Genomic DNA, 22,390 nt, shown 5'->3' with positions numbered 1-22,390 from the left:
AGTGATCTAAGAAGGGGTTTAGACTGTTTGTTTTCTACTTGGCATTTTGCCAAGGTAGGAAAGAAAACTATTTCTGGAACAATTTCATTACGATAATGAAAGTGTAGTCTTTTGCCTTAAAAAAAAATCAATCTAATAAACATTTACTGAGTGCCTAATACGTACAGTAGTAGCACACCTAGATGTTTTTAAATAAACATGTTTATGAAAGTGTGAAATGTATGGGTGAAACTCGATGAGTTATCACAAAGTAAACACACCCATGTCTCCTTCTATCAAGAGACAGAGGAGTACCTGCACTCCCAGATGCCTCCCTTTACCTCTTCTTAATCACGTTACCAACCCTCCTGCCCAAAGAGGAACCACGAAGCAGAAAGCTGGCTTCTACCATCACAGATTCCTTTTCCTATATTTTATAAAAATTGTATATAAATGGAATCAGAGGGCTAGCTTCTTTCATTCAGCACTGTACTTGTGAGAGCTGTCTTGTGGCTTGTAGCAGAAGTCTGTTCTTTAGCGTAGATGTGTAGTAGTCCATTATATGAATATACCACAATGAACTGATACATTTTTCTCTTGATTGATATTTAGGTTATTTCCAGATTGGGATTATTAAAAGTAATGCTGCTGAAAATATGTCTGCAGTTCTGTTAACATCTATACAAGCACACCTTGGAGACATTGTGGGTTCGGTTCCACACCACAGCAATAAAGTGAATATCACATTAAAGCAAGTCACAAGAATTTTTTTGGTTTCCGGTACATATAAGTTATGTGTACACTCTACTGTAGTCTGTTAAGTGTACAGTAGCATTATGTTTCAAAAAATGCACATACCTTAATTAAAAAAGACATTATTGCTAAAAAATTATGAACACCATCTGAGCCTGTTGGAAACATGGTGCTGATAGACTTGCTCGGTGCAGGGTTGCCACAAACCTTCAATCTATAAAAAATGCAGTATCTGTGAAGCACAAATAAAGAGAAATGCAATAAAACAAGGTATGCCAGTACTCAGGAGTAGAATTGGACAATAGGGAATGCCCCTGTTAGCTTTAGGAGAAACTTAAAATGTGGTTGTACAAATTTACACTCCCACAAGCAGTGTATGAGTTCCCACTGCTCCACATCCTTGCCAACACTTGGTTTTACTCTTAGTAATACAGTGGGTGTGTAGTAGTATCTCCTTTTTGTTTGAATTTGCATTTCCTGGTGATTAATGAGCTTGAGTTCCTTTTCACTGTCTTTAGTGGCCATTTTGGTGTGTGTGTGTGTGTGTGTGTGTGTGTGTGTGTGTGATGTTCAAATCTTTTTGCCCATTATAAAAATTGAGTTGTATTTATTCTTTTGGTCCCTATTCATACCTTCCTCTATCTCCGTGCTTCTATGTGGGGTCATTATGTACAGGCCTGAAATACTACCATTAATATTTTCTTTAGAGCAGGTCTGCTGGTGACAAATTCCCTCATTTTTGTTTTGTCATAAAATGTCTCTTTTACCTTCATCTTTGGATACGGAGCTGTATGTTAGAGGTCATTTTTTCCCCACTTTCAGGTATCATTCCTTTGTTTTCTGGCTTCCATTATTTGTGTTGAGATGCCAGCTGTCCTTATTATTGCCACTTCTTTGAAGGGAATCTGGTTTTTTGGGGTTGTTTGTTTTCTAAGAAATGAAAACATATAACTGCTTTTTAAGATTTTGACTTTGATGCTCAGCAATTTTAACATGATATGCTTAGTTTTGGCTTTCTTCATATTTATTCTATTTGGGGTTTAGTTTGATATTTTAACACTTTGGGGAAATGCTTAGCCTTTATCGCTTTAAATGTTGCTTCTGACCCATTCTTTTTCTTCAATCTCTCTCTCTGTCTCTCTCTGTCTCTCTCTGTCTCTCTCTGTCTCTCTCTGTCTCTCTGTCTCTCTCTGTTATTTTCACTTTCCCATAAGTCTCTCGTGCTTTTTATTTCTCCATTTTCTTCTGACTTGTGTTTTAGTTAGCACTAATTATCTTTATAGCTATTTCTAATCTATTAAACCCACCTGTTCATTTCTTAATTGCACTTACTGTATTCTTCAGTTCTTGAACTTTCATTTGAGCTTTTTTTAATAAGAATTTTTATTGGGGAAGGGGAACAGGACTTTATTGGGGAACAGTGTGTACTTCCAGGACTTTTTCCAGGTCAAGTTGTTGTCCTTTGAATCTTAGTTGTGGAGGGTGCAGTTCAGCTCCAGGTCCAGTTGCCGTTGTTAGTTGCAGGGGGCGCTGCCCACCATCCCTTGTGGGAGTCGAACCGGCAACCTTGTGGTCGAGAGCCCACTGGCCCATGTGGGAATCGAACCAGCAGCCTTCAGCTTTAGGAGCACGGAGCTCCAACCGCCTGAGCCACTGGGCCGGCCCTCATTTGAGTTTTCAAAATAGTTTCCAGTCTATGATAAATTCTCTATCTTGTTATATAATTTCTTGAACATATCAATTGCAGATATTTTAAAAATAATTTTAATATCTGTTACCTTCTATGGGTCTGTTTTGGTTATCTGTTTTTATATGTTTTTATCTGTTTGGTTATATGTTTGTTGGCATATCATATTATTTTCAATTAAATGTCAGGTATTTTTATTAAAAATAGAGATAATTTGAGGCTCTGGATGAGTTCTCTTTCTCCAGGAAGATTTTACTTTTGTTGATGGCAGGCAGTTGGATTAGATACAGATCAGCTTGACTCATTCACAACTTGAGTTGGTCAAAATTTGTACTTCAGGCTTCGAGAGGACTTATCTATTTCTGGTCACCCTTACTCCTAGAGTCCTGTCCTTTGGGTTCCCACGAGAAAGCTATGGGTGTATACCAGGAACACTATAGGGCTGGAATGTCAGACAGGCTCCCCACTCAGCAGCTGTGAGAGATTGCTAAAAGCTGTGTTCAGATTCTTAGTCTCTTCGTACCCGCTATCATATGGGCAAATGTCTTGAGGGGGAAAAGCAGCTTTACAATTTTCTGTTGGGATTTTTCTTCTCTTTGAGATTTTGGTCCTAGAAGTACTCATTACTTTGTGATGCCTTTGAACAGGTGTTTGTACAGTTGTCCTTGGCAGAAATACTGAACCAAAACAAATTAATCTGCCACTGGCAGCATGGAGATCTTTTTGCTTTTTGATGCATTTTTTTAGGGAATTAAAAAAGCATGAGAAGATATAATTGTACAATCTTTCTAAAAAAATGTAAATGTTCATATATAGCTGTGAGTAAGGCTAATATTGTTCTTAAATTATTCTGTGCAGATCTGGCCTTTGAATTCTGGCACACTTTTTGGGATACATATGGGACAGAATGAAATCTATAATGAGTTCGTTCCATAGTTCAGAACCAGAATCAACTAAAGAAGATATTCAAATGGCCAATCAGTACATGAAAAACTGCTTGACATCATTAGTCATCAGGAAAATGCAAATCAAAATCACAGAGAGATACTGTTTCATGCCCACTAGGATGGCTAGAATTAAAAAGTTAATAATAATGAAAATTCAAGTTAGTAATAATAACAAACATCGATGAGGATGTAGAGAAATTGGAACCCTCATACACTGCTGGTGGGAATGTAAAATGGTGCAGTCACCTTGGAAAACAGCCTGGCAGTTCCTTAAGCAATTAAACATAAAGCTACCATATGACCCAGTAATCTACTCCTATAAATCCAAAAAAAATGAAAACATATTCATACAGGAATGTTCATAGCAGCATATTCACAATAGCCATGAGTTGGAAACAGTTCAAATTTCCACCAACTGATGAGTGAATAAACAAATGCAATATACCATACATTGGAATATTTTTTTAAGAATATTTGACCATAAAAAGGAATGAAGGACTGATATATGCTACAATATAAGTGAGCTTTGAAAACATTATGCTAAGTGAAAAAAACCAGTCACAAAAGAGCACATATTGTATGATTTCATTCATATGAAAGACCAGAGTAGGGAAATCGATAGAGACAGAAAGTACATCAGTGGTTGCTTAGGGCTGGGTGGGGAAGTAAGGTTGGAGGAACGATAGCTAAAGGTACAGAATTTCTTTTTGGAGTGATGAAAATGTATTAAAATTGACTCGTCTTTTTCCTCAGGATTGCTTTGGCTAGTTAGGATCCTTTGTGGTTCTATACAAACTATAGATTTTTTTTCTATTTCTACGAAATATGCCATTGGAATTTTGATAGGGATTGCATTGAATCTGTAGATTGCTTTAGGTAATGTGGGCATTTTAAGATGTTGTATGTATAGAATGGAATACTACTCAGCCGTAAAAAGATGAAATATTGCCATTTGCGACAACATGGATGCATCTTGAGGGTATTATGCTAAGTGAAATAAGTCAGATGTAAAAGGACAAAAACCATATGATTTCACTTATATGTGTAATATAAAGCAAAAAAGTAACAAACTAATAAAACGAAAACAATCTCATAGATACAGACAACAGAATGGTGGTTACCTGAGGAGAAAGGGGTCTTGGGGGAAAGTGAAATGGGTAAAGGGGATTAAATATATGGTGAGAGCCTTCTAGACCTTTGTTGGTCTAGAGCAGGGGTGTCCAAACTGCGGCCCGCGGACCAACTGCAGCCCGTGATCCATTGTTAATTGGCCCGCAGCAAATTCCAAAAATATATTTCGTTTACTTAAATAAACCAGGTGAGGCAATACGTACTTCACCTCGAGTGAGTGGCCGGGCTGTTTGTGTATTTTACCGCATATGGCCCTTGGTGAAAACCGTTGAAAAAAGTTTGGACACTCCCGGTATAGAGTATACAGATACTGAATTTTAATGCTGTACACCTGAAATTTATCTAATGTTGTTAACCAGTGTTACCTCAACAAAAGGAAGGAAAGGAGGAAGGAAAGAAGAAAGAACATTGAGTCGGGTGGTATTTGCACATATCTGTGAATCTATTTTTATAAACCCCATCAAATACACTTTAAATTGTCACTTGCATGGTATGTGAATTATATCTCAATCAAGTTGTTAAAATAAAGAACAGAAGCAGTATTTGTGGTAGCAACTGGGGAGAGAGGGTGGCAGATGTTGGTACAAGCTCATGGTGATGATGCTCTGTCCTTTTCAACCTCTTCATTAACAGTTTGCTGACAAGCTGTCAGGGCCTGGGGTGGAATGAAAACAGAAGAACACTGGGTCCTAGGATACGGGGTCAAGGATCACTCTGGGGAGTAAGCTGTGGAATCCAGCAAGAACAGGGATCTGACAGCTGGCCAGGAAGACACAACACTGCCAAGATAGTGCAGACTTGTCTTACTTCTGGTTGGACCCCACATCCTGAAGCACTATTTAGCTTCCTCAGTTACTCCTGTGGTCAGAGGATATTGCACTGTTCCTACATCTCCCTGTTTTGCAGGCCTCTCACGTACCTCAAATATGTTTTAGAGTTAAGACTTAAATCTCAAAGACCTTTTCTAATTTGGATCCTACTTCTCAGGAAATGTTGGAAACAGGTGCAACCTCTTTTTTATTAAAGTGTTAGTTGACATACAATATTATATTAGTTTCGGGAATACAATGTAGTGATTCGATATTTACATACCTAATGATAGGATCTCAATAAGTCTGGTAACCGTCTGTCATGGTACAAAGTTATTACGATATTATGGACAATATTCCCTGTGCTGTACTTTATTACATCCCCGTGACTTACTGATTTTATACCTGGAAGTTTGTACCTCTTATTCCCCTTCACCTTTTCCACCGGTCTCGCCACCCAGGTTCAACTTCTTAATTGAGAAAGGCATATGGAAGCAGATGTATTTTCATAGGAAGCCCATAACCTCAGAAGTCACCCTCCGGTAAGGGGCTTTGAGAATTCTCATTCCTCACTTCAGTTATGTCTGTGAGAGATTTGGAACCGAAATTACTCATTCAGTGGTGAAAAAAGACAGTTTACAGATTGTGCAATTTTTCATTCATTCATTCATTTACTCAACATACATAAATCAGTAACCTATGGGCCAATCACTGTGCTAGGTGCTGGTGATAAAACTCTGTGTAATACAGAACAGTAGCTACCTCTAAGAGAGTGCACTAAACCAAAGTACCAAGTGATGAGATAAAGATACGTATGCATAGGTGGTGTGAGGTCCCAACTGAGTGGCAGTGAACTGAGCTTGCGAGAGTCTTGGGAGCATTTAGCACAACTGAATGAATGAATGTAATTGAATAAAGGCTGAGGAAAGGCATCATTGATGGGGTAACACTTTCACTGAACCTTGAAAAACAAGTAGGGGTTATTCAGGCAGACAAAGAAAAGAGGAAGGCTGGTGGCAGAGAAACAAACGAGTTAGGATCCTGTGGCAAGAGCCAGATGAGCATTAGCAAGTGACAGGACCAGAAAGGGAGGAGGAGAATAATTTAGAGTAGTACGTCTCAAACTTTGATGGTCATACGGATCACCTGGAAAGTCTTGTTAAACTACAGATTCTGACTCCGTGGGTCAGAACAAACTCCCAGCCCTTCTCAGTGCTGTTGGTTCATGAGCCACACTGAGTGCAAGAGCTTAGAGATCTGTTTGGGTGTGATAGGAGAGGAGCGTGAAAAGTGCAAGTCAGCACATAGATTTCTGGATGGGATGATCTGTAGTGAATGTGTATTGGGCTGCTAGAGGAAGTGTAAAAGGAGGTTTCGGGGAACGATGAAATTTTGTTCTGTCTGTGGCTTTTGTGGGGGGTTTGTTTGGGCGTTTGTGTTTTTGTTTTTGTTTTTTGGGTCACCTGTAAGATATCTAGGAAGAGAACTCTGGTAGGTGCTTGGATAAAGGAGAAAATAAACCCATGGTCCCTAAGTGTTAACAGAGCGATGTGCCTATGAATGAAAATGAGAAGGGGCTGCAAAGAAAGGGAGAGGAGGCTTAGGAGAAAATGATGTGATCGCTTCTACAGGAAAAGTTTCAAGAAGGTGGGAATGAACAACATCAGATGTTACAGAGACATCAGGAATGAGCAAGACCAGAATCCAGATCGCAGGGAGTTGAGGGCTGGAAAGTGAATGTTTTGATTATAGATAGTTCAAGAGGGCTGCCAGAAAGTGTCAAGGAGAGAGTGTAGTAGTAGACAGAAAGAAGTAGAGGGTGAAGGGGGGGGTTCTTCCTCTCTCCCTCCCTCACCCTTTTGTTTTTCTTTCTTTTCTCCTCCTTCCCTCCCTCCCTTTTAGCATTATTATAGAAATTTCCCAGCATACAAAAAGCTTCAGAGGATAACATAATGACTCTCCATGTATCTATCACACAGCTTCAACAATTTTGTACGTTTTTGCCAACTAAGGATATTTTTTTAGGTGCAGCTGATTTAAGCACGTTCCTACACTCAATAGAAAGAGCCAAGGTAGGGGGAGCAGTTGGAAATTTAGAAGAGAAAAATGATAATTGAGGGAGCAAGATGTTTGAGAAGGAGGCAGTGATATAGTACAGGTAGAGATCCTGGCTCCAGACAGTGCAAAAGGCACTGTGTCGATTGAGAGGAGAGAGAGAGTTCAAAATCACAGCCCCTCAGAAATCTGGTTCAAAGTTCCATTTCCAGAAGCTCGCTGTTCTGAGTCCTCCAGTTTCCTTCCACCACTGAACTCCACATCTCTGCAGGTGGCTTCAGTTCTGCCCTTGAAGCCATTCACTAATTTTTTGAAAAATCTATTCCACCCAAGCATTTCACAAGATCAGTCTCATTTTATTGAAGATCTAGTGTCCACGGAGAGTGGTCACTTTACAGAGAATGACCATTTACCGTCCTCCATCTTGGGTGTTATCTCTCCCAAGTAACAGAAATTGTTCCCCTGGTCCTGCAAATAGAATTCCCTTCCTAAGAGAAATCCTGGGGAAGAAAATGTTCCCATCACTTAACACAGAGGTTAAATTTGGGGTATCAAGTCGGGAAATGAGCCAAGTCATGCCTAATAACAATTCATGTCTCTGTGAAATAGGAAGAGAGTTCATTTGGCTGGAATGGAGTGGGAAGACGCTTTCTAAGCGTGGTAAGGGTTGAGAATATTGCCAGAGCGTAGTTTTTAGCCTTACCTAAAGTGATGTCTTGCTTTCTAATAAAAGATGAAAGCAGCCAAATGTCCCTCCCCCCATATCCACTCATATGTAGGAAACGAGAATAGGAGTATTAGGGGACATTAGGCTTCTGGGAAGTGCCACTTCAATAGGTGGGATTGCCAGCTGATCCCCTTTTATGTTGACTGTGGGACAGGAAGGTTAGGAAATGGGGGCAGGGAACTTTTCTTCATTTAAGTTTGAAAAAGTAGTTATTTGCATGCGCATCCTACTAAATTCCAGAGGTAGAAGTGTACATTCTAAGCATTTTGTACACGCTTCTCTCCCAAGTGTATCTCTCTTCCTGGCCCCCGTTGTAGCTGAGACATTTTGCAGTGAGCACCCAACAGTGGGAGTGATGATTGAAGTCAGTGATTTCAAGATAATTTCTTTGCATTCTCAGAAGGCTTCAGTGGTTGGGTGCTACTGTACAACAGTCGGGTAATAATTGGCTAACTCTTGTTCGAGAAAAAGATGCCAATTTGGAAATAATTGGCCTCACAGGAGTAAAACGAATAGATGCTTAAAAATTGTTTGGGTCATTGCATTGTTAAAAGTAATACATAATTTGGAGCTAAAGTACCATCAGTATAACAATGTAAATACTTTATTGTGTGAATACATTATTTACATTTTAATTGTTTATGCTTAGCTCATCTTCTGCATTTGAAGTATTTTTCTTATAGTGGAAAAAACATAAGGACTAAAAGAAAAGGATTCAATACTAGATTCTTAGAGTATAGAAATTTGTAAGCACACATATAAAAATATATCACCAATATGTACTGCTTTACAATTTTTCACTCAGTTAGCCTCTCAGGAAAAATAACTCAGTCCAATTACCTCCCAGTCTACTGTCGTGTCCAGCGCAACACAGGCAGTGAGGGTGCGAGAAGGGGCAGCTTTGGGTTAAGTTTTAAAGAAAGAAACAAACAGAGACTTAATGTAGTTAAATCTCAGAAGGTCAGGGGTCTCACAGTTCTGAAAGACTGGAGCCCAGAATAAAGCTGACTGGAGGTTTTTATTGATAAGTCTACAAATACAAAAAAGTAACATTGTTTTTTACACGGTCTGTGAGACTCATACATCATAGCAGAAAAATGTTTATTCCAATCACCCTTTGTCTATAAACAGCCGAAGCACAAGGTCCCATGATGTCTTACTTAAGGTATGTACCCTCTCAGGGTCAAGCCTCTCATATTGTTAACAGCTCCATTGAGATAAGTGGAGAGAACTGATCTTTATTGTCCTCATGACTTCTCTCACAAACAGGTGCAAGGGAAAAGCCCAGGCAGGGGGAAGGGGAGGCAAGGCCCCTTCCCATATGTTTCTAAGGCATCACGTCGGGGGTCTCCACTCGGTTCCGCCTGACTTGGGTTATATCTCCCGTGAGATATCTTACCCGTGTTTGGCTGCAAACCATCCAAACCATCTTTTGGAGACCAGATAGAGACACATGAGGTGTAAACACAAGGATGGAACAGAGTCCCAGAAAGGCACAGTCTCACAAACTCTTCTTTCCTTAAGGAAAGACACGTGGGGACAGTTGGCTAGGCTGTTGTGTGACTACAGTCTACTCCTGTGACAGGATTTCTGTCTTTAAATTTCATTAGTACATAACAGTCTTTCCACTGAATGATACTGATGATTTAAATCAATGCCAAAGACTATGAAAAAAGTTGATGCTATGAAAAAAATGAGCTTCTCTCAGGGAAATATGTACCAAAGTTTCGGAGTTTTTATGCCCACCATATATAGATGTTTTTCCATTGATTCAGAACTTAATTAAGGAAAAACCCTTTATTCCCATACATTTAAAGTTACACATTTAAGTAGAGACAGTTATGTTACATGGACATTGCATTTTAAGAAACAGGCGTGGAAGGTGTTGTCACCTCAATTTTATGGCTGAGGAAACAGAACCAAGAGAGATGGCCATTTCCCCAGTGTAGCCTGGTGAGACAAGATTCAAACCGGAGCCAGACTCTTGTTTCCTACCTGCAAGCCCTGCCTCCCAGGGAGGTGATGCCAGCCTGCAGGGAGGTGGTGCCAGCCTGCAGGGAGGTGATGCCAGCCTGCAGGGAGGTGGTGCCAGCCTGCAGTAAGTGACTGTATTTCCATTCTGATCACACAGTCTGTGCTCATGAGTTGGCAGCACATTTCTTAGACGATGGAACTCATAGCCTATATAGTGTCGTGCTCCCAAATACAGTACCACGTTCCATTTAAAAGAGCCACAGCTTTTCCTGCTGTGTTGTATAAACTGGATAAACCCAATAGCCATAAGTCGTTTTAAGAAATAAACAGCTTAAAGTTAAGACTTCTTAAAACACTAAGGCCTTTCAGCCCAAGACAGATGGGCTCTCAGTAACAGTGAGATTCTCATTTCTTCAGCAATCTGTAGAACTGAAGAATACAACTGAAGAGTAAAGAAACATGAGCATTCTATAGTCAGTATATAAATGTGAAAGGTCCTGCAGATAAGAGAGGAACTCACTGAGCAATTTATTCTTGCATGCCTTCTGTTTGTGTACCTACTACTGCTGTATGTTGAGTGGCTTCAAGAATAAATATCAGACATGGTCCCACTTGACTCCTCAGGAGCCTATGAGCTAATTGAGGAAACAAAACATACCACGTAAAGGACTCTGCATACTCAGGCAGAGCAAGATGGGACCAGGAAGGTATTGCAGGTTGAGTTGACCCCGAAGCAGAACCCGAGACAAGGATTTGAGTGCAGGTATTTTTGGAGGCAGGTGTAAGGAGCACGGGAGAAGGGAAATGAGACAGGGAAGGGAAGGCAGCCAATCAAGGGGGCATTATTAGACAAGGGTCACCATGGTGACTAGAAAGGACTGCTATGAGAAAACACTGGTAAATAGTACAGCACACATGCCTCGGACTTATTCTACGCCAGGGGTGGGGGAGCTAGGGTCGTTACATTCCAGCTCTTATCAGGGCTACTGTTGGGGTACTGAAGACTCTCCCAGGGGTACCAATTACCCAGAACTGTCCAGCACCTAGGCAAAGCGTCCTTCTACAGCCCTAGCAAAAGTGCTCAGGCGCAGTGACTGATACCCACAGGTTGAAGTCAGCCCGTGCCTATAAGACAGACGAGTCCAAGGAATACGGGTAGAGGGATGACAGCGTGTCTGCCACAGTAGGAGTCTTGGTGGACATGAGATGTGACGGGGCTCTTCCTCTTCTCTCCCCAGGTCTCTGCATGTTCCTGTCCCTGTTGTCCATTGTGTACGGCGCCTTGCGCTGCAACATCCTAGCCATCAAAATCAAGTACGATGAATATGATATCAAGGTGAAGCCTCTGGCCTATGTCTGCATCTTCCTCTGGAGGAGCTTCGAGATTGCCACACGAGTCATCGTCCTCGTCCTCTTTACCTCCGTCCTGAAGGCCTGGGTGGTGCTGGTCGTACTCATCAACTTCTTCAGTTTCTTCTTGTACCCCTGGATCCTTTTCTGGTGCAGCGGCTCCCCGTTCCCTGAGAACATCGAGAAGGCCCTCAGTCGAGTGGGTACCACCATCGTGCTGTGCTTCCTCACCTTACTCTACGCCGGCATCAACATGTTCTGCTGGTCAGCTGTGCAGCTGAAAATCAATAACCCTGACCTCATCAGCAAGTCCCAGAACTGGTACCGGCTGCTCGTGTACTACATGCTGAGATTCATTGAGAACGCCCTCCTCCTGCTCATGTGGTATCTTTACAAAACCGACATCTATATGTATGTGTGCGCGCCTCTGTTGATTCTGAAATTGCTCATTGGCTACTGCACAGCCATTCTGTTCATGCTGGTATTCTACCAGTTCTTCCATCCTTGCAAAAAGCTCTTTTCCTCCAGTGTTTCTGAAAGCTTTCAGCGGTGGCTAAAGTGTATTTGCTGTCCTTGCAGGCGGCACAAATCCTCAGAGTCTGTAGGAAAGGCAGATCTAAGATCACCCGGAGACAGAGATGAGACACCTTCTAGCAGTAAATTCGTTTCTGCACCCAGCCACATCTTGAGTGCTGATGAATTCTGCTCTGCTTAATGGGACCTGGATCTCTTGGGCAGAGACATACTGTTTTCTGGGTGGATCCCTCTTCTTCATACAAGCAGATGAGCCCTGCACAGTTAACATAGCAGGAATTAGCTCTCAACTTCTTGTGAGTTGCTCCCCTTTAGAGAGCTCTTGGGTGTGTGGGAACTATGCAGAGAAGTCGGGGAAACCCCTGAGTGTTGGAGGGCAGCCTGAGGTACCTCCATTCAGAGTTGACCATGCTCTCCCAGGCACCTACTGGCTTTTTCACTGACAACATATCCACGCTGTCTGTTGAGCTGGTTAGATCCATCAGGTAGAATGAGGACAGGGCTTTCTTGTTGTGTAGTTTTCTGGACTGCTGGGCCAGGTAGCCTAATGTTTTATTTTCCCTGAGCAGTTTTCACCCAGGAGCTGTCCTGATGACCAGCAAAGGTTGCTGGGGTTTTGCCATCAGTAACATCATTTCTGGCAGAGTTTTCAGAGACAGCTGTTCAAGTTTGGTTTTTTTTTACTAGACAGATGTTCCATTTTCGTCTCATTAGGGCTCTTTGTTCATAACCAACTGTAGCCACTGTGGCCTGCTATCTCGAATGGATTCAAAAGTCTAGATTTGGAGACTTTATTCCCAAAGGTCCATGGATGCAAAATTGAATTCTAAATTTGGTTATGGAAGCCTTAGAATTTTAAGAAAGTTGTGTCTTCCTGTATGTTGAAATATGTTGGAAAAACTCTGGATCAGGAGGGTGGTTAAAACATCAAAATGATGTAGGCTTTTGTAAGCAGAGTTCTTACCTTCTCAGGAAGGTTAAAGATGTGAATGTGCTGGAAGGTAGCCTTCACCCTCTTCAGGGTTCATTCCTGTCCTACGATTCTGGGAAATTTCTAATAGAATTTGCTAGGATTTCCCTTCTTAAGAAAGAAGTAAATAAAACTCATAGTCTTTACTCCCTTTCTTCCTTGTCTGTCAGGAAGGTTTCAGACACAAGTTACCTTGGTTAACTTCAGTTTTTCTAGAAAACTCCATAGAAATCTTTCACCCAGCACAGGTTTGTAGGACATTTTATTTTTTTATTATTTGAAGGAAAAGGGTTTTCCTCCTACCTCAGAGTTATATATAGACTTCAGAAACTTTTAAATTATAGAAAATGATAAAATGTTCCAGTGATTTTTGTCTTTAACTGAATGCATGTTGATTTGGCATGATTATGAGTTAATTTGAACAAGATCTCCAGTTTTATCCTTCTACACTGTCCTATCTTCAGTATAATTTCTGAACCCTGTTTGTTTCATAAAAGGATTGTGTAACATATCCGCAGTTGTCTTGGGAAAATGCCTGGATTTAGTGCCATTATTTTTACTGTAAGAACCTTGATAATGAAATACCTAGAAGCAGGTAACCTGTCACTGACTAGGCCGGACATTGCAGGTCATTCAAGGTTGACAGTCTAAGGACTTGGCTGAACTTTCTGGCCCATCCAGTTTCTAACAGCCAGTCTATGATGGGACAGGTTGAAAATGGTGAGTTTGAGCAGGAGTTACAGTCAGAATCAGACAGGGATGGAGAGACTGGTACTTCCCAGCCTTGGTTTAGAAGCCTGTCTCAAAAACCGTTAGAAAATCTGAGGCTTCAAATACATTTTAAATAATTCTAATGTAGAAGATAGGTAAATATCTTGAGTGACCTCAAACCAAACTAACAGTGATGGTCTGTCAGACTCCCAAAGCCCAATTATAAGCCTCTTATATAAGGATGAAGAGGTGTGGTAAGTAAATTGGACATGTTGTCATATTTCACCCTTCAGACACAGATACCCTTGCTTTGGGGCCATGTATGTCCATTCACTCTGGGGAAGAGAAACCACTGCTTTTGTTTCTGCATGTTGAAACTTTAAGTTATGTTGAACTAAGAATTTTTATTTTTAAATTATTTATATTATACCTCTGAAATGGTGAAATTATAGTTCAGACTGCAGAGCTAGGTTGCCCTAAAGACAAACAAACCAGCCAATTCCCTCACATGTTGAGAGTTAAAATGTGGTGTTCAGTTATAATTCCAATTTTTAAAACTCTCAGTGTTTTGTCTAATTGTGTGCCATAACTTGTCATGACAGCTGCTCCAATGGAATTACTATCATTTGGCTAGATGGAAGTGAAGTATTTCCTCAAAATATGTTGAAACAAAATCATCAAACATGTTTAGACTTTCTTCATTACTAGAGCCAGTGCAGTCTAGAGATTGGCATCTCCCTGTCAAGCCTGACAAGTTACTTAACTGCTCTATGCCTCAGTTCCCTCACCCACCAAAGTCACAATGCATACTTGCCCAGCCTACCTCACAAGCTTGTCGGAAAGATCAAATTAGATTATAAGTGTGAAAGTGCTTTGAAAATATTTTTAAAGTGACATAAATATTGAAGGAGTTATTATAGTCATTCAGATCCATAAACAGGTTATTATTAGTTTTTTTACTGTTAGAAAAGAAGCAAGGAGCATCATCCACATGCGTGTCTTGGGTGAATACGCTGGCCTTTGGCCTTATGGGAGGGCAAGCGTCACGTGGTCTTTACTCTTGGCGAAAACTCAGCCCTTGCCGTTTCTCTTATATTAGTTGCTTACAAAAATTAGCAGCCAAATACTTGGTAGTTGGACAAAAAAGACCCACCACAATCTGAGAAATTGCTTTTGATGGCAGATGAGCTTATCATTTTTTGTATCTATCATCTTTCATAAAGGACATAGCAGCATCTTTTGATAATTTACAACTTGAATGCCTGATCCTGCTAGAGTTTCATTGAATGTGAGTTTAATCTTCTCAGCCTCATAAATGGGAAAATAAACATTAAAATTGTCAAATACAGCATTTCCTTTGAAAACCACCTTAGAACTTTAGTGCTATGGTTATGAGTGTATGTATCAGTAAATTGTGGGTGTGAGCTTTTGCAGGCTGCTTTTCTGCAGCCATTTACTCTAATAAATATTGTTTATGTTTCTTCATATAATAAATTAATTTTTCAATTTCTCCTTGTTTCATTCCTTACGCCGTCCTTTTATAGCTTTTTGACTTAAGGAACTGTTTTAAAAACAGAAATTTAAAAATGGTCTTGTTGTGATTAATTAGTTTTGTAACCTCACCTGGAAATTCCTTCTGTAGGATGAGAAATTTGAGAGTGCTAGGATTCTACCTTGTAAGGCTAACAGTCCATGGAATTGCCTGATTGTTTTATAAGCATTTACTCCATTTGTTAAAGCTGCACTGCTAGATACAAAGATTCTGCTCAGCTGTCTATTGATTGCTGTGTGCGATACAAAATAAGGCAATATAAATCTCTTCTAGACAAGCATAGATGGTATACTGATTCAGAAATATACTGAAGGGGCGACTTGATATGAACATAAATAATCAAATGTAAATGATGATCCATGGTTGGAAAAATATGTTACTTATTAAAGGGGTCATTTCAGAGCATGAGATAGACACGGATTGGTTCAGTAATTCCTTTTGTTCTGAAGGTGGCCTTGCAATTCGGAAAGACTTAGCTATAGGATGAGTCTTTTGAAAGATCTCTTGGTGTTAAACCCTTGAGAAAACTGAATGTCTACAAGTATAGTATGTAATTAGGTCAGCCTAAAATTACTTCATTTGGTGTTTGTAAATGTTTCATTTTAAATTACTTCAAGCTAATAGAACGGCCTCAAGAATAGTGCAAGGAATTCCTTTATATCCTTCACCCAGATTCACCTATTAACATTTTGCCATGTTTGCTTTGTCATTGTCACTTTCTCTCTTTTACCCCTAATTTCCTAAATACTTCAGTGTGTGTTTCATAAGAACAAAGACATTCTCTTACATAGTCACAGTACAGTGATCAAATTCGGGAAATTTAACATGGATACAGTACTAGTTATCTAATCTAGAGTCCACATTCCATTTAACAATTGTGTCAATTGCTTCATTTGTTTTCACAGAGCTTCCTCAACAATGTAAATCTACTCAGTTCTCTTTTATGGGGTTCTCTTTGTTTAAAGTTATAAGTTTTCACTTGCCTATGAATGCTGGGAAAACTACAGCAGATTTTGAAAAGCTATTTAAAGAAAACATGCATATCATCAGTACTGACTACTGTGTTTCCCCGAAAATAAGACCCAACCGGAAAATAAGCCCTAGCATGATGTTTCAGGATGACATCCCCTGAACATAAGCCCTCGTGCATCTTTCGGAGCAAACTTTAATATAAGACCCGGTCTTATTTTCGGGGAAACACGGTAATAGCTTCAAACTGTAAATTTGGAATGTTTACTGGTGAACCGTGGGCAATTCTTTTTCATGGATATCCATGTTAGGCATCAAGTATTTGCTGCTTAATATGGGAGCCTGTAGTTCTTTCCCCATCCCCACCCCACTGTGATAGTTCTGTTTTACAGTGTTCAGGCCCAAGTTTGTAAAGATTAGGAAGGAGGTGAGGGAAGTATATATTATGCCTCTATGCCCATATTTCTCCCTGTCTCCCCTTCCAGGATACTATATTTTCTATGAATGTCTTTCCAGATGGGAAAGAGCTCAGAAATCTCAACCATATACTATAATTAAACGAGTAACATTTTGAGCCTTTTCTCTTTTTTCAGAGAAAGGCACTTCATAGAAGCAGAGATTTCTTCAGAGCCGGGAATGCAGGCACGTCCCCAGTCCCCCCTCTCCTAGCGCAAAACAGCCTGTGCGACTAGGCCTAGCCAGCTCAGAAGGTGTGTCTGCTGCAGAAGCCTGCTGAAAGGAAATGCCTCACATCTCCTGGTCACCCACTCTGCGTGGTTGGTTCTCTGGAAATGATGAGGCCAGGAGGTCTGAAACAGCGTTGCTTTAAGCGGGATTTGGAACCCAGAGCATGTTTGAGGAGTATGTAGCCGTGTGCAGCTGCATCTCCTCGCAGCAGGTTATCAGGCAACTTCCCACCCAGAGTCCACTGCGGCATCCACCTCCGTGTGAGGGGGATTCAGGGTTTGCCTCCTTCCAAGGAGAGATTCATCAGCTAGATTCTTGAAATCCTGCCTGTGCTTCTGCTCCCTCCCTCCCTCCCTCCCATCCTGAATTAATTTTCTCAGAATGATGAGTTCCTGATTGAAGCCTGATTAACCTGCTTCCCAGAGCCCTGGGAATATCATCGTCTGTAGGCATCCACATTATACATATTGGTTTAATTTCTTATCAGCAGGCTTCCTATTTTAATTACCTAAACTCTACAGTTAATGAATCTGGTTTTCAGGAGCGATAGTACTTCAAGAAACAAAACAGGATTTAGAAACACTATTTTGGAGTGTTGCTGCAATACCATCTTCATCATCACCCCCATAGAAAAGAGAATGTTTCCCTGATGCCACTTTCTCCTAACAAGGTGACCTTCTTAAGTAGAGTGGCAGAATTTTCTAGAACAATGGTGTCCAGTTGTAGGGCTGCAGACCTCTAAGAATTGGAAAGGCATCATGTTCCTCTCCACTAACTAGAGATGTTTGCACACTAACCAGAGATGTCTGGCATACACTTTACAATCATTTTTCAAATCCATGGGGATGCTGTTGTGAGCGATAGAACAGGGCTGATGAGAAGTATCACTGTACAGTGGTACCTCGGTTTTCGAACGTCTCCGTTGACAAACATTTTGGTTTATGAACGCCGTAAACCCAGAAGCAAAACCTTCGGTTTTCGAACACGACTCAAAAGTCGAACGTGTCACGCAGCTTCCACTGAGTGCAAAGTCCCGAGGCCTAGCTGTCGGCTCTTTTCGAATGTTTCAGAACTCGTGGATTACATTTGAAAACCGAGGTACCACTGTATTTAAAGTATCTCTGTCGTTAGCCCTACCAGCCCCTACCATGAGCAGTTGTTAAAAATTCAACCACTATCCTGTGGGAGGGGACATTAAAAGACGTCCTTTGTCATTGGAACTGTTGGGAACTACTACCTTAGAAGGTTTCTCTGCTGGAATATTTTCTCACGTGTACCTTCCTTTTAAGGAGAGGGTTGTTCACACGCAAGTCACTTGGCTTCTCTCATTTCCAGCTTGATACCAGAGATGAGAAAGTTATTTTAAATGGAATGTGGATGCTCTATCTTCAAAAAGTAAATTATCTACCTTCACACAAAGTATGCCATTGAAGCGAAATGCTTTTACAATTTCAAAGCACTAATAAATGTATATTATTATCATAATACCCATGAAAATAATGAAGTGATTTCTACACATTCTTTCATTCACTTTCCTATTTGCTTCCTTGGCCTTATTAGAAATTATATCACGGTGCTTTCAGCTACAATTTGTAGAATACCTGATTTAAAATAGCTTCAACAGAAGGATTTTGTTATTTAAATGAACAAGAAGTTTGGAGAGAGGTGATTCTAGTTTAGTAGGCCAAACATCCTCAGGCTCCAGAGGCTTTCCACCTTTCCTTCAGCCACCCTCAACCTGCTGCTTCCTCGTCACACTTGTCTGATGATGCAGCAGGACAACCTGAGCTCCAGGTATCACATTTGTACAACTGAACCCACAATTGAAGAAGGGATTCCCCTTTTGCTATCTCTATTATTTCAGGAGGAAAACCTTCCCTAGATGCAACCCGCCCTCCACAGAAGTTCCCGTTCCTTATTGGCCCAGCTCTGAAGCTGTCTCTGGCAAGGAGAATGGAATTGCCATGATTTCCTTTGACTACACAACATTCACCCCTCGGGGCTGATAAAGGGGCCACCATCCCTTAGTTCATGAGAGGAAAAATAGCCACAAAAATATAATAGCATCCTGCAAGGAACAAGTGGAGGAAAATAGCCATTTGCAGAGCAACCTAGTGTCTTTCATTGACATTTTTGAAAACTAAAGACTCAGCTAAGCTGATGAATTGGGGAAGTGTGTGACAGCACCCTACCCGCTCTTTCCAAGAAAAAAATCCCATATTTACCTCATCTCCTCTTGTATTATATGTCACTGGTTAAGAAGCTCTTTGGAAGAAGTCATATTGAAAAAATAAATAGTGGCAACTACACCCCATTACCCTGTGAGAAGTCCCACTAGTGGGATTATCTTAGTGTCACAGGATTGAAATTGTGGGACTGTGGGCATCTAGAAAGAGCAGGGAGGAGAATTCTCAGCTCTGGAGAATCAGGGTCCCCTGAGATTTAAGGGGGAAAACCAGATATCCATTCATTAGTTCAACAAATATTTACAGAGTGCCCCTGTGAGCCCCGTGCTGGAGTAGGCACTGAAGATTGACTGGCATGCAAGAAACTAGCCCTAGTTCCCAGAATTCATAGTCTCTTTGAAGAGACAGACACCCAACGTGGTGATTTCAATGCAGAGAGGTAAGAACTACGATGGGACTGTAAGCCAGGAGGTCCTAGGGACAGAGATAAGGAGCCCAGATTTGGTCCTGGAGGTTCAGAGAACATTCACAGAGAAAGTGACATAAAATCTGAGACCAGAAGTGAATTTACCCTGAAGCTTATAAAGCTTAAGCCTCGGGCGCCACAGTGAATGCTGGGAGTTATATAGCATGTTCTAGGTGGGTATGAGAGGTCACGATGCAATATGGAAGCACATGTACTAAGGATTTCTGCCACATCGTCCAAAGAGATCACAGAGAAGAGATCTGAATCTTTAGGGCGCCAGTAATTTGTTGTGATTTCCTTTTCATTCTGAATATTCTTTCATACCTAATGTTGAATTCATTTTAAAAATACTTTTTCAAAGCCTCTTCCCAAGCCAACTTGTTTATGCTTCAGGCCCCATAAAACTTAGATCTGCCCCTGCTTGAGATCTGAAGCAGGAGTAGGCATTTGCCTGGTGAAGGCACTGGAAAGAATGTTCCTGGTAAAGGGACATGTGCAAAAGCCTGGGATGACCGGTAATAAAAAGAGCATTTGTCATCAGGTTACAGCCCGTAGGTCAGTGTTGCTAGACAATGGGAGGTAGGTGACATTGGAGAGATGATCAGGAGCCACATTGTGAGACGGAGAAGAGCGTGATAGTGTTGATATGAGTCAGGCACCATGCTAAGCATCTTACACCCACAATCACTTATTCTTCACATCGATTTTGTGCAGCAGTTACTACAATTATTTCCATTTTACAGAAAACAAAGCTGAGACTCGTGAGATAAAGAAACTTTCCTGTGGTTGGACAGTAAGTAGCAGGGTTGAGATTCAAGCCCAATATTGTCTGGTGCCAAAGCTCAAGCATTAAATCACTAGGCTCTCCTCACTCCTAAACTTTTTTCCCCCCAATTTACAGATGTGGTTAAGTGTGGAAGATGTCAGAGACTGAGGGAAGAAGCAAGCCTGGTGGCATTTCCCAGGGTCCTCCGGGTTGAAGGGGCAGGGGCATGTATTGGGTCACCCTTACTCAGTAGGGAGGGTTGTTTCTGCTGAGGTGTCAGGCTGGGGGCTGAGGCAGGGCATCCTTCAGCTCCAAGCACTGGAGACATGCTCTGAAGAGCCATGAGGGGGCCACTGGGCTGAAACCATGAAGGCCCTAGAGGAAAGAACTCTGGGATTGAAATCCTACTCTTCTACAACAATATTTGTGCTCAGGGCTGCTCTCTTCTTCTCCTGGAAAAAATTATAGGACTCACCCCAGGTCCACTAGTGAATTAGATCACATTTGAGCCTAGAACCTGGTTTATCAGGTCTTATTTTTTGTTTTTTGGAAACGAAAAAGTTAACACTGCTTAAGTAGATAAATTAGAAATATATATATTTTCTTCAAGCTGATATTTTAGGAGGGAGACTATTAAGTGCTCACATTATAGAGAGAGACAGTTTGGTTAAGGTGTCATAGTTACCTGACATTTGATGGTGTCGGGCCAAGGGACAAGAAAGACTTCAATCGCTACGCAGACCATCCACCTCTTTCGTTAAAATCCCCAAGTTTCCTGAAAAAAAGAAGCAAGACATTTTATCTCCTTCAACACCAATGCAGAACTCTAGTTAGCTGGTTTGACACATCTAGAAGGATCCGTTTCCCCACATTAGAAAGGTTTAAGTAGCTTAAATGTTTAACGGCAGGCTATAAGACCTACCTTATGTATTTTGTCTTACTGCCAACATTCCACTCTTGAAATTACAAGATCAATGGGAGGAAACGTGCAGCCACCTGTTCTACAGGTCACATCTTTCACCTGTAAAGGGCTTAATGTGGACTAATATTGGCCCTGAAATCTGGTCAATTGGCTTTGGACATCTTGAAGTATGGAGAGGGTCCCAGGAGTTGCAAAAGGAAGCAGTGTGGTCTTCCGCTGCCAGCATCACACAACTCTCCTATCACAGGTTATAGAAAAAAAAAAAATCCTAATTCTTCTGCCTAAATGTTGACCTCACTTTTTACATCTTAGAACTCCTTGGGACTACTTTACATTCACCTCCCAGACTGAATTCATTCTCTGCCTTCTCTGGAGAACTGATTCTGAAGGAAAGAGATAAGCAAGGTTTCCATTAGGTCCCAAAGAACTAGACAGGTAGGGCAGGGCTCTTTGTAACCTGACAGGGCTAAGCAGCATTATAGGAGGAAACAAATATTACATTCTCAGTGCCCTGATATCATCAAAATGTTTTCAAAGGGAAATAAATTTTGTGCTACAATGTCATCTCCTTAGTACTCTGATTCATTATCTAATACTGATGAATGCCATCATGTCTAAACCAACACTATCCATCAGTACGAGAGCCACTAGCTACGTGTAACTACTGAGCACTTGAAATGTTCCTAGTCTGAATTGAGATGTATTGTAAGTTAAAACACACATCAGATTTCCAAGACTTAGTACCAAAAAAAAAAAAAAAAGGAAACTGTCTTAATTTTTTTATATTGTTGATATGTTGAAATGATATTTTGGATATATTGGGCTAAATAAAATGTATGATTGAAATGAATTTCATGTCTTTGTAGTTATTTTTAAAATATGCCATTAGAAAATTTAAAATGCTGTTCATGGTTGGCATTTGTGGTTTGTGTTATACGAGACAGTGCTGCTCTTGACACTCGGATGGCTTGATACCCTGAAGACCTGCTTTTCTGTGGAGGATACGAAGTATACCAGAAAGACACCAGATTAGCCAGGTCTTCTCCTTGGATGGCATTTTCCTCCCCTCGTGTCAGGAAAATTGTATTTTCAGTAAGAACAAATACTCCTCACTCTATTAGTTCTATATTCAGTGAGAATATCCTGAGCAAGGGAGAAAATATTTTTCAATATAGTGGTTCTCAAACTTGGCTTCCCGTTAGAATCATCACCTGG

At 40.8% G+C, this 22,390-nt stretch overlaps 1 protein-coding gene across 1 annotated transcript in view; it reads left to right on the top strand.

Annotated features, from left to right (window-relative positions):
• The window catches only part of XK (X-linked Kx blood group antigen, Kell and VPS13A binding protein), a 49,326-nt gene extending 34,295 nt beyond the window's left edge, over positions 1 to 15,031 (top strand). Inside the window, exon 3 of the mRNA XM_033113158.1 lies at positions 11,301 to 15,031. Within this exon, the coding sequence (XP_032969049.1) occupies positions 11,301 to 12,127 (827 nt within the window). The 3' untranslated portion in view covers positions 12,128 to 15,031. The remainder of the gene's footprint in view (positions 1 to 11,300) is intronic.
• Positions 15,032 to 22,390: the final 7,359 nt, after the last annotated feature.

Source organism: Rhinolophus ferrumequinum, chromosome X (genome assembly GCF_004115265.2).
Source record: "Rhinolophus ferrumequinum isolate MPI-CBG mRhiFer1 chromosome X, mRhiFer1_v1.p, whole genome shotgun sequence".
Taxonomy (NCBI): domain Eukaryota; kingdom Metazoa; phylum Chordata; class Mammalia; order Chiroptera; family Rhinolophidae; genus Rhinolophus; species Rhinolophus ferrumequinum.
The sequence above is the reverse complement of the archived record's forward strand: the minus strand, read 5'-3'. Positions and strand labels throughout refer to the sequence as shown.